This window comes from Andrena cerasifolii, chromosome 6 (genome assembly GCF_050908995.1).
Source record: "Andrena cerasifolii isolate SP2316 chromosome 6, iyAndCera1_principal, whole genome shotgun sequence".
In the NCBI taxonomy this organism is placed as follows: domain Eukaryota; kingdom Metazoa; phylum Arthropoda; class Insecta; order Hymenoptera; family Andrenidae; genus Andrena; species Andrena cerasifolii.
The window spans coordinates 9,629,794-9,647,861 of NC_135123.1; the positions used below are offsets into that span (position 1 = coordinate 9,629,794).

Consider the following 18,068-nt stretch of genomic DNA (forward strand, 5'->3'; position numbering starts at 1 on the left):
TCCGGAATCATCTACGAATGATGTGGAAGCCGAGGGTGTATTTGATGTCTGGGTGATCAGGAGTTGTCGTTGTTTTAAGAGGATTCGCTGAAGTGGTGTGTTCTTTTTTTTTGTGGACACTGATTAATTCATATGCATATCATTATAGATTCGACGTACTATTAGCAGTAAATCCTAAGCCAATTCTGGGATAACGGTTCGGTTGATACATGGGCTGGCTTGTGTGTAAACTGTGGAAAGAACAGCTGATGGAAATATAAGCCAGGTCGATACAGGAGTTATGACAGCAGGCGGAGACGGGGATCTGTTAATTAGTTTCGAGATTGGTCGTCCTCGTCGTCTACTGGTTGTGGGTAGATTTTGGGGCCTGGTTGACGAGGAATGGGATATAACTGAGGGAGTTGAGATGCTTTAATGAGGTGATGAGTAGGTCGAGGTGCCTGAGGAGACGAAGGTTCCTTCCTGGGTTTAGTTCTTCTAGACTTCGGTAGTCTCAAATCGACCCTTCCTATATTGGGGCATTTCTAGGTTCGGCCCCTTGAAATTTCAACTCTGCGAAAGTGGAGCATCCTCAAGTTCCACTTCTCCCAAATTTCAACTACCCTGAGTTTGAGCTCCTAGAGTTCCACTACTCTCAAATTTCAGCTCCCTAAATGGAGCATTCCCAATTTTTACCTGTTGCAAAATTTCAATTCTCATAAATTTGAGCTCCCAAAGTTCATCTCCTCAAAATTTGAGCTTCCAGAATTTGAGTTCCCCAAAATTTCAGCACACCTAGGTTCGACTCCTCCCAAAGTTCAGGTCCTCAAAAATTGAGCTCTCCAAAATTTGAGCTTCCAAAGTTCAGCTCCCCAAAAATTTGAGCTCCCCAAGTTCGACTCCTTCCAAAGTTCAGATCCCCTAAATTTGAGCTCCCCAAGTTTAACCTTTCCCAAGTTTCAACTCCCCTAAATTTCAGCTGTCTAAGCTCGACCTCTCCCGACTTCCAACTCCCCAAACTTTAGCTCCCCAAGTTCGATCCCTCCCACTTTGGAGCACCGCACTTTCAACCCCCTCGAACTTAACCTCCCCAAAAGCACCCTCGATTCCCCCATCGAAACTTGAGCCACCCCCATATCTATACTCCTCAGCAACCACCAGAAACCTGCCATCACAGATATTCCCCCTTCCCCGGGTACCATGCGCATCATCAGAAAACATGCGGCGCAGAGCCGGAGCCCTAATCAGCGATCGTCGATCGTTGGTTTACATTCTTTCTTCGGTGGTGTAATTACGGCTGCATCGGCACCGCTATATCGCAGCGCAGCGCCACGCCCCCGGTGAAAGGGTGATCCAGCGAAAGGAGGGGGTTCAGACGAGGAGCGAAGATACCGATCCAGCGAAAGAAAGACGGAAAGGTGGACAGCCGGTGCACGGTGAAGTCCGCGCGGGAGCCAGTGATTTCTGTTGGCCGGTAGGCCGATCCAGCCTCGGGATAACCTGCCGATGAACCGTAAACCAGGAACTTATTACGGTGCTGTGTGCTGAGCTAGCGCGCGCCAGCGGACGCTTTATTATTACGACTACCAACTAGAGGCAGAGCGCAGGGGGCGCTGCACGTGTTTCTAGGATCCCGGACAACTTAAAAAGACATCGCAGAGCCAGAGGAGCTATTTGCACGGAGCTTCTTTCCCCGCTGCTTTCGACAGCCGTTGCAACGGCACGTTAATTGCAACCTAATACACGTGGCACGAGATATACAGAAGACAGCGAGCAATCCGGACGAATCTAATTGAGAATCTACGAGTTCCCGCAGCGTCTCCTCTGCAAACGTTTAAAGCCTTTAATACCTCTTCTTGCCACGAGCTTTTTTGCCACCGTTATTATCCATATCGTCGGAATCGTCGGTTATAAAGCGTTCGAATTACCCCTGTCCCAGAGAATTATTCCACCGCATTAACCGCCAGGGAGTTTACTGCCCCCGGGTAACGGCCCTGCCCCAGCCACCGCTGATAATTGCGTTCCTATACCCCTTTCCTCCTCTATCCTCGCTCTCTTTCATTTCCACCCTGAGATTCCGAACGTATGTTCTCCTATACGCGTCTGGGCAGCAAGAAATTCAAAGTCGATTTTCTCGAAAAATCAAGCGCGATATGAAAAAAAGTTACTCTTCCTTTTCGACTTATAACGAGCAAATGGACCGAGAAAAAGGAATACAATATTTCGATATTGCGCTTCAATTTCGAGAAAATCGACTTTGAAGCTCTTGACGTTGCGTCCAGCCGCGTGTAGAAAAACTTGTCTTTACTCTACCAGTAAGTAGAGTGTTCTACTGCTCGTCACCTACCGATGTAAAGTTAAAGTCTCCCCCGAACCATGACCCTCCCTTGGATCACCAACGATCCGAACTCCGGCGATGGAAATTGAATCGGGTACCTACCAAAACACGTCCACCAATTAATTCCACTCTCCTCCAGCCGCGATTTATTCAAGGTGGCTCGCTTACCGTCCGATTTATGCCACTCGCGGGCGCGCGGCGTGTCATTAGCGAATTAAGTACACCGCAGGCCTGCGAGAGGATCCCCGGCGGAGTTTTCGCGATGTTTCGCCATCGCTCAGCAACCGGCGAACGCCTTTCGGCCGATCAAACGCGCCGCGATAATTCACCGGTCGCGCGGAAGAATGCAAATGAACGAGGGGTCCGTGCGCCGCGGGGCTAATTATCCGCGCGCAAGCGGGCGGGGAGAAAAAAAGGCGGCCACCAGTTTTCCAGCACGGTTACGCGCGCCCCACGGTTTTCTGGATCGACAAAGGCCTGTCGTAATCACCGTTCGATCCGTGGAACGGTAATTGAACGCCGCCGAGAATTTCTGGCCTAACGACGTAATAGGCGGGAGGAATTGCGCTCGAACGAGCTGGTGCTGCCCGTGCGTCCGTCGCGGTAATTTTAATCCACGCGCAATAACAAAAGTCACAGTAATTACGGCCCCGGCGCTTTGTCCGCCGTTCCTCCGTCCTTTCCAATCCCAGGGGGACTAATTACCTTCGCCGCAACTGGTGTCTAGAGTTAGCTAGCTAGCGTGGGTAGATTTTTACGCGCAGCGGGGAGTCCGCTTCGATTTGACGTCGATTGTCACGAAACCGATCGCCGATGCGGGTTCCCGTGCTGGGAAGGCTGGGTGAATTCGCGGGCGCCGTGCTTCTCGTGCGATGCACGTGCAGAGGGCCCTCTAGGTCCACGGGCGCGCCGGGGCGAAAGAAACTCGCGGAGCGAATAGGATCGCGGTGGAAGGGGGAGGAGATGAAAGGGAGGCGATAGGAGGGAGGAGGAAGAGAACGGCCGAAGGGGGGTGCAAGAAAGAGGAGAAGGGCGAGTATTTCTCGGGCAAATATAATATACGAGTACGCGAAGCCCCCGGGGAGCTCGAGTCCACCATACCGAGACCATAATCTCCGCTGGAAGATGGTACCACACCCATGGGGGGTCGGCGGATAGCACGACGAAGGACGTCGAGCGTCCAGCGCCAACGTGCATCCACCTTTCACCCGTGCATATTACACTGTCCGCGGACGGCCAGTTTGCGAATCTAACGCTCGGGTAAACTGTGCTTTTGGTGCCTGGGATTTGGCACTGGAAGCGGCCAGTGCTGAGATTCTGCTTCGGGTAGGGTAGGTAGTAACAGGGGGCGATTGTAACAGGTTAAATATCTCGAAACATATGATAGGTATTGATACATGTTTTGGATGTATGACGAAGCATGCCATTTGGAATACACACACCTATGTCCTACCAGTATTTGTGCACAGTGGTTTACATCAAAAACCGATTTTTGAAGAAACCGCTTTTAGAATTCCACTATTCCGAAATAACCGGTGAAACCGGTTTTCGAATTTTCACAAAAAATATAATTAAAATAGGAAATAAATACTTGTACTTATTTTTAAAAAATTCAGTTTCCTTGATATTATGGAATTACAAAAATATAACAAAATAAAATATACTCTATCTGTAAAGGACCAAAGAGAAAAAATTATAATAACTAAAATCCGTGCAAAATATAAATCTTTTAAAAGGTGGTACCCAATTATAAGTCTTTATTCCGTTTAGAATTTTTTTTTCTGAAAATATGAACTCATGAAGAGTAGTCTTACAGTTAACTGTTACCTATTACAATATGCTTGTGTCCGAGGCGATTTCAAGTCGAAATGTTAACGTTTTTAAATAAATAATTAATTCATTACAGCATATTAATTCTAGTATATAAAACCGTTTTTTTTTAAATTGATAAAATGTAAGGATTGACCACATGAAGAATGTACCAGCCAAAACATTTTTTATTTCTGCCACAATTGCCACATCGCATAATTAGTTATAAATTCTACTCGTTTCATTTATTCAATATTTTAATTTTGTAAAGTTAAATTTGTTCTATTATCGACTCCGTGCTTCTCCGCTTCTCATTTTTTATTAGTAACCTGGATATTACTTGACATACAGTGACACTGTTCTGTCTCAATAATGTCAGATAAGTAAGTAACATTTTCGTATAAAAACTTTGGCTATAACTGTAATAGTTGTTGCACAATCGTATTCCAAAGTCAAAGTGTTACTACCGCCCTCGGTCTACCCTACCACAAAAAATTTCGGTACTCTGAAGTTGTGGGACCTCCTAAGGAACAGCGAGGATTTAATGAAGAAAAAATATGGAAGCAGCTTTGACGGGCTTTTGAGAGAAATTTCTAGAAACTTTGCGACGTTTTTAATTCGAATTTTTTAAGGGTGGCAGGTATTAAAATTTGGATTTTTTTCAATGCTAGTAGTTACCGCAAAATGTTCAACTAATAATATCTATTCTCGAAGAAACTTTCCATTGGAAAGGTTAGGCAGGGTGAAAATTTTCTGCGGCATCTGCCCCGTAATTAAATTTGAATACCCCCAAGTTGCAGGACTTCCTAAGGTACGTATTTTCCCGGTCAGAATAGCGAAGGGTATAACTGAAGAAAGCAGCCACCGTGAATTACACAGAAGATACACGCAATCTCCGTCGGAATGCAAGCGAAGACTACAAAATGGGAGCATTTACGACAGCCCATGGAATGAGCTTCATCCAGCCGTCATTACGGTCTAGGTGAGCCGAGATTCGCTCACTGCGCCAGGAACACTCGTCCTGAATTAACGCGAGATGAAACTTGACCTCCTTCCCTGGAAAATTACACCTCTACCCCTCCCCGAATTTCCAACGAACCTTACCCTACTTTCCCCGCGTTTCCTTCGCAAGATCATCGCCTCCGAGCCACCCTGCCTACGATCTGCACGCTTCCACTGTAAATTACAGGTTCCTCCGTCTGGCCAGGTCGGCCCAGGCTCGAGCCCGGCTTTAATAAAATCGATACGCGTCGGGGCGGATCTAAGCAAAAAGGAGAGCGGGTCGTGGACGACGCGGCTATAATCTCGTTGCGAGCCACGAGCAGGCCTAAGTGGGTTACCGTGCGCGCGTTATCGATAGCCGTTGCTCCGTCGACTTTCGAGGGGGGTTCCCTGCAACGATACTGGTCCGACCGGATCGTAAGAAGGCTGAATGAAGAGAAGTAGCCCTCGGACAGGGGGGAGGGCCGGAGGACAACTGAAAAACACCGAGTCGGCCCGCCCTTTATGCGGCCCGTGTCCGCCGAACAATGTCCATTCACTCGAAACGGACCGTCTGCACGAATATCCACGCAACAAGAGCAGAGCAAGGGAAGCTTCGATCGGTGGCGTCCACCGATCTTGCGCGGGCTTGCGCAATGGGCCCACGTGAGCCGTGTCTGCTGCGCACTGGCTTGTAACAAGGGAGGAGAGTGTGATGCCGATCGAAGGAGCGTTGAGGTGAAGGAAGGAAGAATCTGATGTGACTTGCTGGGGGATGTAACGGGCCGTTGGCAGTTGAGGAATTAATTATGTAGATGGAGTGTGGGACTTCATTTGGGTGGTTTTATGGTTTTTGGAAATTTTAGTTTCAGTGGGCGAGGGAAGTTCGTAGGTAGTACAGATTTTGCCTCTCGCTGCTGGAGGGGGAATGGATCGAACGATGGCGAACCCAGGGCAATTTAAATTCCGCGGGAGCATCGCATCGGAGTAAGTGGGTTACACGGGATTACCGATATTCGAGGCGATCGATGGGATAACGAGACCTGGGCGTGATCGACACCTGATTCGAGCATGGTGTTCCTTATTCTTCCAAGGGATTTCGTGGAAAAGGTATTCGTATAGTCAGGTGGCTGTGGACTGATGAGATTTAATTATCTACTTTTGAGGAATTTAATTAATCTGCAGTTAATTGAAATATTAAGAGGATTCTGATTGACATGCTTTGCCATAGACTGCAATCGATTGCGCGCTGGTGCTTGGACTTAGAAACAAATGTCGCAAGTTCGCAGAGGCTCGGAGAAAAATGTGGAATTGCAGCGATTAGAGGACTTAACGGGCGCTCTGGAGAACTCGGAGAAAGATATATCCCATCGAGCGGTTGACGAATGACTGTGATCGGTCCTTATAAGAAACGGTTAATCTCCGCGAGAGGGAACGAGTCCTCCAGTTTTTTACGAGATTTATCGTTTTATCTCGAGGCTACTGCTTTCGATTTCGATCCCTCGGTAGAAACTGGCCCGTGGGTACGATGCCACAGATCCAAGTGCGACCCATCTCAAAGATCAGCTCACCTAAATTTGAGCTCACCAAGTCTGACCTCTCCCAAATTTTAAATCCCGTAAATTACAGTTCCCCGAGTTCCAAATCTTTTGAATTTCAAATCCCCAAAATTGAGCATCCTCGAGTTGGACTCTTCTAAGTTTCAACTCCCCTAAGTTTCCCCCTCCCAAAGTTCAACTCCCCAAAATCTCAGCTCCCCAAGCTAGACTCCTACAAAACTTCAACTCTTCTGAATCTGAGCTCCCCAAGTTCAAGCCCTCCCAAATTTCAGATCCCATAATTTTGAGCCCCCCAAGTTCAATCTCCTCAAGAGTTCAACTCATCTAATTTTGAGGTCCTCAAGTTCGACCCCTCCAAAATTTCAACTGTCCTGAATTTGAGCTCCCCAAGTTCAAGCCCTCCCAAATTTCAGCTCCCATAATTTTGAGCTCCCCAAGTTCAATCTCCTCAAGAGTTCAACTGCTTTAATTTTGAGCTCCTCAAGTTCGACCCCTCCTAAATTTCAACTCTCCTGAATTTGAGCTCCCAAAGTTCAACTCCCCTAAATTTGAGCTCTCCAAGTCTAATTTCTCCCAGAGTTCGACTCCCCTGAATTTGAGCTCCTACTATCCTTCAAGCTTTCCTACAGATATCCAACGACTCACAGATTTCTCCCAAGGGTACTCAAAACCAGCCACTAGATCCTCCATCGCTCCCACAAATCCATCAACCGAAAAGCTACATTTCCCTAAAATTTTACTAGCGCTGGAGGCGCGTGTCGCGGAAGGAAGCTAGCAAAGGCAACGTCCTCCAGGTTAGTTCCCCGTACCACTGACAGGCGGATCAGAGCCGCTATTAATTTGTCTAAGCGGATGATAAATGCCCCGGAGAATTCTTTTGAGGGCACGAACCAGAGGCCCTCGACTGGAAGGCCACCGTCTGACAACGGTGATCCTTTTATTTCCCACTCCCCCAGGCCCCCACCCACCGTCCTGTCGCTCTTCATTTTTTTCGGCAAGGGGAAAAAGGATTAATGGGCTTATAGCATGACACTGTCGGCCGATAGCATCTCCAAGCCCGTTTTACCTGTCGGCTGCTGGGCCCGGCCGATCATATCGCGGAATTCAAATCGCACCGTGTATCTCGCGAGACCGCTGGTAAGACAGCCCTTTTATCGATTTCCGATCGCGCTCCCTCGATCCTGCGCGCCGACCGGGCCAAACCAGGGGCCCGCAATTTCTGGCACTACCTCCTGTGTAATTGACCATTTCTTCAGCGTTAATACGAAAGCGTTCAAACACAAGTGGAATTCCGGTGCGCGTTACAGACATCACTTGAAGGTACTCCATTCCTCCAGGAAGCCTAGCGTCGGCAACGGACCTCCCACTCGCCACTCGCCAACAGATTTCACGCCGCTAGCCGCGAACCTCGAGTAAAAAAGGCTGCTCATTATTCTCGGAAGGGGGAGATTCCCTTCGAGCCCAAGAAGATTAGCCCGCAAAACCGAGCAGTAAATAAAGCGTGCAACCACCACCGGTGCAACAGCGAGCCTCCGCTTCTAAGAAAGCATGAAATGGATCGAAAAGAAAACCCTTACGGGTCATTCCACGCGAAGTCGGACACTTTTCGGAGTAACATTTCGGATTTTGGTGCAACTTGGATATGTCGTAGCCTTTAGGGGTATATAAACATATCTCGAAGGATTTTTCGAAATGTCAAAAATTGTGGATGTTACAGCTCTTTGAAATATAGTGTTTACTATTTTTCCAAAAATTATAACTGTTGAACTAATAAACTGATAAAAATGACCTTTTGGGTGCTTACAGTGCAGATATAAGGGTACCTAATAAAAATTATTTCACTTAATAGAAACGAATATTTCACCATTTATTTAGTAATTGTTCTAAACAAATGCAATTTTATAGTTGAAGGCACCTTTTTAAAAATTTGGAAAAAATAGGAGGATAAAGCCCTATTTTTCCTCTTTGTGGGCATGTTTTGAAAAACGTGGACGTTTTAAAATTGACCAAATGAAAATTAATTGAATGTAACGCTGCGTCAAATCACACCGGCTCGACTGGTCGCTCGGCCCGTGCGGTACATCCACAATTTTTGACGTTTCGAAAAATCCTTCGAGATATGTTTACATACCCCTAAAGACTACGACATATCCTAGTTGCAACCAAAATCCGAAATGTTACTCCGAAAAGTGTCCGACTTCGCGTGGAATGACCCATGCACAAAGTACCATTTCCCTGACATCCCAGCGCCGCAGTAATACAAGTAAAACAAGTCGTAAGTAATACAGCGAAGGGACCTAAAGACCGTGATGGCGTCAAGGATTTAAGGTGGTCCACGTCTCTCATGTTTCGCGAAATCGTGAAAAAAAGTGGCCGCGGGAGGGGAACAGGTTTGATTTGAAGCGGTGGGCCGAATGAATAACACTCACCGGTCGCTTGGAGGGTTCCGGGCCCTGCCTGATGATCTCGAGGGGCGCGGGTATCGAGGGCCTGCCCAGGTACCAGTCCTCCCGCGGGTTGTAGTTGTCCAGGAGCTTCAGCAGGCGTGGCACGTTCACGTAATTATCGTCGTCGAAGTGGCAGAACCACCTGAAACGCATCAACATCGTACACGATTAAACACATCCGCCGCGGCTTTTGCGCGAGGATGGAAACATCGTTGTCGCCAGGCTGGCATTAACCCAGGCGTCTTTGATCGTTATCGGGGATGTCCGACGGCGGGGACGGATCGCCGTGGACCACAATTACGGTGCTGACGTACGATGCGGTTGATCGAAGAAGTCTGTTATTGGCTACCGCAACGGGACCGGCGATGTGACTCGGCGATAAGCGACCGTTATCGACTGATAATTGCCCGCTTTCGATACACCGCCGCGCGGAGCGGGGGGATAAGGGAAAGAGGAGGTCAGGAAAAATTGAGAAGGTATCTTATCGTTCGCGAGAGGCGCCGACATCGAAACGCAATCGTCGAGGCGTTTCCAAGAAGGTGAAGGAGAGGGGAGGTTGACAGGGAGCATAAGCGGCTGTACCGAGCGCTAGATAGGCGAAATAAAATCCTTCTAACGAACGGTCCCAGCCTGCCATTAGCGATGCTGGGTGGCCACGGGTGCTCGATAGGCGCAACGAGCAGCAGCGTCGTTAATACACCTGAATTCCAGCTTAATGGCGCCGGGCTGACTACGTGCCGAGTATGCGCGAGATTGTATCTTCCGCGTGAACCGGAACGATACTGTTCCTCGGACGATGGAAGATGAGGGTGAGCGACGGTGGGGACTGTGGACCGGCGAGACTGGATGTATGGTATAGATATTCTGTATGTGGGGGAGTTCTGTTGATAAGGATAGAGTTGTGGTCGATACCGAATTCGGGAGTGTGGTATGTGCCGAATTCCCGGGTACTGAATTCTGGAGGTTCCAGGAAATTACATACTGAATTTTCTGTGGTACCGAATTTCCTACGCGTTGAATTTTCTGTGGTACCGAATTTTACGCGTCGAATTTCTGATGGTACCGAGTTTCCTACGCCTTGAATTTTCCTGCGGTACCGTATTTTACGCGTCGAATTTCCCACGCTTCGAATTTTCTACGCCTTGAATTTTTTTGTGGTACCGAATTTTACGCGTCTAATTTCCGCAGGTACTGATTTTTACGCTTCGAATTCCCTATGGTACCTACCGAATTCCCTACGCGCCGAATTTTCCATGGTACCGAATTTCCTACAGTCCCCAATTTCCCACAGTACCCAATCCCTCGCAATACTGAATTTTCAACACTACCGAATTCCCTCCTCCACCCAATTTCCCATACAACCGAATTTCCTACGCGTCGAATTTCCCTTCCACCCACCGCAACTGCACAGGAAGCCCAACTAGAATACTCCGACTGGGCAATCCGAGCGACGCAACCTCCAATCTGCATACGTATTACGTGCACAGTCGACGAACCAGGACGCATGAATCATTTATACCGCGGGGACGAGCGACTCCGTTTGACGAAACTAATTTGAAATTTGCCGGGGCGCTAACTTCCGACTCGACTCCCCCGAGCGCCGAGGAAAAACCTTCCCGAGAGCACGCTGCCGCCCGCCACTTTTCCTTCCCCCCCGCAAATGATATTTATTAAGGAACACTGTGCCGCGTTAAACGTTACATCACAGCCAGCCCAACGCTACGTGCAAAACCCCTGCGCACCTTGTACCTGCAATCTGCATATATATTAGGGCCAAGCCGCGCCAGGGCCTCCGCAAGATAAAGGTGCCAAGTCTCCTCCATTTTTATACCCGACGAAATTGAACACCCTTCCCGCAGTTTTTAATGGGCAGATTAATGAGTCTGTGAATCCTGCACGGGAATTTATGCCCCCTGGCCTCGATTTCTGTCCGCGGAAGCTGGTCGGGCGTGCACACCCAACACCATCGATGAATAAAAGTGTGATCCACCACTGGATACGTGCAATTTGCGGTGCAATAAGTGGATGAAAGATCGAGCGCGTAAATAACGTGCCGGAGGTCCCTCGTGCCTCTTTCCAAGACTATTTAGGTCGGAATCGCGTGTTGCGGTGTACGAGGCGCGACGGTTCTTAATTAAAGCTCGTGAAAATGTATTAACTTGGCCCGGTCAGGCCTCGTGCTGGGAGTTTCGACACTTCGGGCCCTTTGATCGGGCCCAGCGGCCACTCGTAAACATCCGAAATGGCAGCCTTAATTAAATACAACGTATAGAGGGGGGCCGGAGCCAGCCCTAGGCGTCCAACGATTTCGCTTCGAGCAACGATTAAACGACTTTCACGGCCGATTGGAAGCCATTAGCCTCGACGATTCACCGATGCGTCGATATTCCGTGATAAATCGGTCTCTAAATCCGGATCTACGATCCACGGCGGGGACCGGTCCGCGGTCGTCAATAACTATTCAGATGGGTACTAATGATTCCAGCCTGCCGAATTCGATCGCTCCGCCAGGGATCATTCTCTCGGCTGGTGAAGGATGATACCACCGATCGATATAATTATCTTTATTGATCGATTTAGCTGACTGCAGGGACCGACGTGCTGCGGGGAATGTGAAACTCGACGAGGGAGAAATTTGGGGCGCGGAAGCCTCCGCGTGTCTGAAATTCGGTAGGTGGAATATTGGAGATTCCAGGGAGTTCCGCCAGTGGAGATGTCGAGGCTCCGAAAATTCGGTGCGTGGGAGTGTTAGGTAACTGAAACTTCTGCGCAGAGGAAATTCGTATTCCACAAATTTTTACTCGTGGAGGTCAGATATTCCGCACAATTTTGCGCGCGGGGATCTCAAATTCCCGACAATCTTACGCGTAGAAAACTGAAATTTCTCATCATTCTACGCGTGGAGATCCAAAATCCCCTAGAATCCTACGTGCGGAGATCTCAAATTTCTCATAATTCTACGCATAGAAAACTGAAACTCCCCACAATTCTACGCGCGGAGATTCAAAATTCCCTAGAATCCTACGCGCGAAGATATCAAATTAACCATAATTGTACGCGTAGAAAACTGAAATTCCCCACAATTCTACGCGTGGAGATCCAAAACTCCCTAGAATCCTACGCGCGGAGATCCAAAATTCCCTAGAATCCTACGCGCGGAGATCCCAATTTGCCCAAAATTCTACGCGTAAAGATCTCAAATTCCGCAGGATCCTACGCGTCGAGATCACAAACTCCCAAAAACGTTACGCCCCAAGAATCCCAAGCTTCTCTATCTCAGCGCTGCGAATACCTAATCTCCTCTCACCTGAGTCACCTCTACCCAAAAAAGCACCTTCCAAAACACTTCCAAGGGTCCATTTCAAGCGACCTCCGAATTCGCAGAGGGAATCGTGCGTGAGCATGTTCGACAAGCAACGGGCTGGCAAATTGACATCGAGCTTGGTCAGACTTAATGAGTCGTGGGTGTGCCAGCAGCCGTTAATTACCGTGTAAGCGGTGGAGCAGCTCGCGTCGCTGAAAACCGGACGCGCAAACTTGACCGAATTACTTTTCCTCGGTGCTGCTGTCTAGCCAGCAGTGGCTTAGAATTAGAGACGGGACGAAGTAGATTGAAAGTAGCTCGAAATCTTTCAAATACCCCATATATTCTACAACCCTATTACTTTGCAATTAAATAGAATAAAACATCACCTCTGACGAGTACCTACTATTCAAATCCCACGAAACAAAACTTTCGTACCGAAATTGACTCAGATTCGTGAGTCCGCATCGAACTTGATCCCATCCCTACTTATGATCCCTGCGAGGCTTCTCTCGATCTGGAGGTGGTCGACCGCGGAAGTCGATCGTGCGTGAACAAACGATCCGCGGGTGGAAAGATTATTGCGGGCAGCCGTATACAGAGTTGTTCGGCACCTCTCGGCTGCGTCTACCGCGATATCCTCGCTATTCCCTCACCTGCACACGCCTTTGGAATGCATGCACCCTGATTAGCCTGAACACGCGTAGGTTGGGTCTGCGTTGGCTTTAGGTCAAGTTCAGGTGGGAAATGGATTAGCTTCGTATTAGAACCGTGCTGAAGTAGGTTTGTTTCGGATTAGCTACAAGTCGGACGTGGACTAAGGATGCTACACCGATTCAGTGCACCCTGTTTCAGTGATTCCTGGCGGAAGAAGGCAGGAACGAGTTTCACGGCAATCAGTCGATTAACAGAGAGCGTGGCGGGTTTTTCTGTGAAAACGGCCGCTCGAACTTTCACGATGTTAGCAGCCCGCTATTAGGAGGTTAATACCGAAAGTTGGGTAATCGGGCGACGGGTTAACAGGCGTTTTTTTTTTTTCGTTTCCTTAATGAGGCCGGTTTAACGGCGCTCGAGGTGCGAAAAGAAACGACGGCAGCTGCGCCGACGAGTGTTTGATTCGCGCCAATTACCCGAGCTGCCTCTGCTGGTCGCAAGAAATCCTTGTACGCGCTGTGGAAACTCGTTTCTTCGTTATGAGTCCTTTGTGGGAAAGTGGCGCTAATTCTTGCGTTAATTAATTGAGGTTGCTTAATAGTTTGCCGAGTGCCCTACTCACCCATTTCCTATTCCCTCATTTACCTGCGCTTCGAATTTCCAATACCCCCCCAATTTCAGATGCTCCAAAGTTTCTACATCCCCAATTCTCTGTGCCTCAAATTTCTTACATCCCTATTCCTTTGGGCCTCAACTCTGCTGCGCCCCAATTTTCCTATGCTCCGAATTTCCTACAACCCTAATTCCCTATGCTCCAAATTTTCTACGTATTTATTCCTTTGGGCCTCAACTCTCCTGCGTCCCGAATTTCTTACACCTCAAATTCCCTGTGATCCGAATTTCTCCTTCGATTCGATTTTCCTATGCTCCGAATTTCCTACACCCCTAATTCCCTATGCTCCAAATTTTCTACGTATTTATTCCTTTGGGCCTCAACTCTCCTGCGTCCCGAATTTCTTACACCTCAAATTCCCTGTGATCCGAATTTCTCCTTCGATTCGATTTTCCTGTGCTCCGAATTTCCTACACCCCTAATTCCCTATGCTCCAATTTTTCTACGTATTTATTCCTTTGGGCCTCAACTCTCCCGCGTCCCGAATTTCCTACACCTCAAATTCCCTGTGATCCGAATTTCTCCTTCGGTTCGATTTTCCTGTGCTCCGATTTTTTTACATCCCTATTCCTTTGGGCCTCAACTCTCCTGCGTCCCGAATTTCCTACATCCCCCAATTCTCCATGCCCCGTTCAACAGTAGCCACCCATGAGACAATGGCTTCCCGGTGATAGGAAGTCAAGCCCAGCGTGTGCCATGACTCACGAGCAAACTGCGCCAAGAGCAACTCGTAGACCTCGCAACCCCACGGCATGCGACCATGTGTACCGATCCGCGATAACTTGCCCCCATAGTGTCCACAAGGAGGCTCCACGCTCGTGGGAACCCCCCGTTAAGGGACCCTTTAAAAACTCCACGACGGCTTCGGAGGCCACGCTCCCACACGTGCGGCGACACGTGCTTCGCCTCCGTTTCGCCACCGCGCGCGTATCGTCGCGCCCCAGCGCGAATACAGGGGTGCACCGATCATGGGGGTGGTGGCTGCCACACGGCGCCGCTTTGTGGGAATTGTCTCCGCCTGGGTTCCCATCGAAACGCATTGACGGCGCAGCCGGTGCTCGACTTCCCTGAATAGTGTCTGCGGAGCGAAGGGATCATCAATTTGCAACAATGACGGAGAACACTGTATTTCTAGCGCAAAGGTGCGTACGAAGGGAATGCTAAACGATAAAGTCAGTACAGGTAACCCACGTGTAACGGGGCACTTAACGGTTTACATACCTTTAGCAGCGGTAAAAATGAATGGTTTTAGCATTTTTTTATAGGGTTTTATTAAAAAAGTAATAAAACGAAATACTTATTACACATGATGCATTAGTCCATAAAGTACACGAAAAAAATTATATCTTTAACTTTAAAGTGCCATACATTGTTTATTTTTTTTTTTTGAAATTAAAAAAATTTGGCCAGTCAGCCCATAATGACAACATTATTTCACAGGAATATCATTTTATTTTTCAGACCCATCGATGTTTAAAGGAGATATCACGCTGACCATGCTTTCTGCAGTGGTCTACAAAACCTAAAAAATCATGAATAATTTATACAAAAATTATTGTGAATAAGTTCTTTCGTGCACTTTATGGACTAATAAATCATGTGTAATCAATTAACCACCACTAGCCCAATCCAGCCTAAAATGAAAAACGTCTCCTTCCTGGCGACGCACACTGGTTCCAAATCCCAAAAAGCTAGCCAAAAGTCCAAAAATGAATTATTTTGTTTTAAAATTAACAATTTCTCTGTATACTTGTCCGCCATATTAGATTCGCCATTTCTTTTACTTTTAAATTCAGAATCGTAGTCAGCGAACCGAAAAACATAAAAATACCAGTTTTCATGCAAATCGAACGAAGTTATGAGTTTCGGCCACGTTTTCGGGATTTGGGACCACTGTGCGACGTTGTTAACTGAAATCGTGTGGCTGCCTAATTAACAAGCCTAATTGGCGGGCTATCGCGCGCGTACGTTCACGAATAACGACCACGATGTTGCACGACGTACAGAGATACACGTATACGTCCACTGGCCTTATCGTCCACGATCATCAGCTCTCAATACCGGCAATCACGAAAAAGGGAAGCGAGGGGAGGGTGGAGGGAAAAGCTACGTACAAACGAGAGACTGCTGTCGCTATCCTCCGAGGCGAGTTGCTCGAAAACTCGTAACGGGGCGAGAGTTACGAACGGTCGTAGCCGGCCGGTCGATTATCGAGCCAGAGACGGCTCGTTACCTTTACAAATCGAGCCCGCGATCAGATTCGCGCCGGATGCGCGCAACAGGTGAAATTACACGTGGAGAAAATTGCCGATCGTCGATCGTCTCCCCCCTGCACCCTTGTCTCCCGGCGTGAGCGCGCGAAGTGCAACATTGCCACTAACGCGAACCGCGGTTGCAATTGCGGTTCCCGAGTCTCGATCGTGCTGCCAGGGATCGCGAATTCGGAGTAGCCTTTCCGTCGATTCAAGGCCGTCACGCATTTTTGCGAGGCGCGGCGATGCGAGGAGAAAAGTGTTCATAAACAATCGAAGCGCAGTGGCAAATCTCAGAGCGCAGAGTCCCTGCTGATTTCGAAATTAAAGTGACAACAAAAGCAGAAAATTATAATATATTATAAAACGTTTGAAAATTTCTTATTCTAAAGTTCACTTCTAATATTATTTTTTTTTCTATTACCAGATTTTACGTCTTTATAACCTAAAATATGCAAATGTATTTTTTATATCTACGTAATTAATAGTAGTTAATAATAATAATAATAATTATAGATAAATGAATTTATTATGAAAGTAAAAATTAATTAGTAAAATAGGTTAATCAAGAGACACGGTTGTGTCTCGCGCCAAGTATATATAGGTATGGTATTAGAATTAAATATTAAATATATGTAGAATAAATGTGATTGCGTTTCTAGTATATATATGTATATTATGCATTTTAGATTGTAAGAGAGTTATTGTAAATTATTAATACTAAGACAATTAGCAGTCAGTTTCGCTATTAATTAATTACTATTAATTTATTCGATCCGCTTCGCCTAAATGCGCGACGGCGTTTATTCTCCCCTCGCAGTTAGAAGGAGCGATCCTCCTTTCACCCTCACCCCCAACCCAGCCCTCTTAAAATCGAGGTGCAATCTTAATATCGTAGCAACGATTCGCCGAGCGATCGGTTCGATTAACGAAACAATGGCTTGCCGTGGAACAGAGGAGTTGTTCTCGGAGTAATTACCTCGACGGGGCAATTATAGATAAGACGGAGGCTCGTGGATCGTCTGGCAGCGTGTCTGCGGCTGGATTTCACTGGAGGCGGTATAGACCGCCAGGTGATCTCGCCCGGGCCGCGGCGAAAGCGATCGGCTTTACGCGAAAGGGTCGTGCTCCCGGCCACGGGTCAGGATTTTAATACGCGACTCGTGATCGCCACGCCCGTGGCGAGCGCGCGGCACACGTCAGCCCTGACCTTTTCGATACCGAGCAGATCGAGTGGATAATGCTCGGCGCGCGTTACGGCGGACCTTCCGCGCCGTTCCTTCGCCTGCTCGGCGAATAGGAGGAATTTACGAGGCCTAGATCTTAATTTGAACCTACGTTCACCGATGATCTGGTCCTAAATTTTTTAAAAACCTTTCTATCAGTAAGCGCGCACCGCGTGCGGAAACCTTCGGATGATATTCGTTAAGCACGCTAGGCGAACGCCTGAAGGCGTTCTCCGCACGGTGCGCGGGACCCTCGAAGAGCCGGAGAGGCGACCTTGAAGATCGCGGGTTTGAAGGATCTCGAGGGGCCCCGAGAAATCTCCAGCGACAATTAGTATCACTGAGGAGGGGAGGGCGGAGCGGAGGAAGAGGGCCAAGTGCGGGCAACATCTTGCAGGCGGCGACCGAGTTAGTCACCCGATACAGGTGCGGCCAGGCGAGACCGGAAACACCGCTTTATCGGCGAAATCGTGACGAGCAACATCTCCACTGTCGCCGGTTTCCTCTCCGCCAAGTCGAGCGTCACTTCCTCCCGCCTTTTGCGCCGCGTTGGCACAGCTTTCGAAAGTCCGACGCCGACCATGTAAGTACGTCGAGATCCAGCGGTCCTTCCTGCCGCTTCCTGTCTGGCAAGGTGACGAAGATATTCGAGGTTCGTGCTGCAGGAGAGCGGACGCCTCGTGCGGGACTCATCCAGCCCCATCTGTTGACCATAGTCGCTGGACGCACATAGGCGTTCTCCGTACACAGCCTGGCACTCGACGCGTGACGATAAATAAATTTCAGAGATCGACCCACAGAGCTGCCCCATGTTCCCCAGGAGGAAGTGTGCACACCTCCGGCGCT

The 18,068-nt window shown here is 48.3% G+C and overlaps 1 protein-coding gene across 1 annotated transcript in view; it reads right to left on the reverse strand.

The window, feature by feature from the left end:
• The window catches only part of Fng (Fringe glycosyltransferase), a 72,284-nt gene that overhangs the window by 28,664 nt on the left and 25,552 nt on the right, over positions 1-18,068 (reverse strand). The window contains exon 5 of the mRNA XM_076814397.1: positions 9,096-9,255. Coding sequence (XP_076670512.1) covers positions 9,096-9,255 — 160 coding nt within the window. The remainder of the gene's footprint in view (positions 1-9,095; positions 9,256-18,068) is intronic.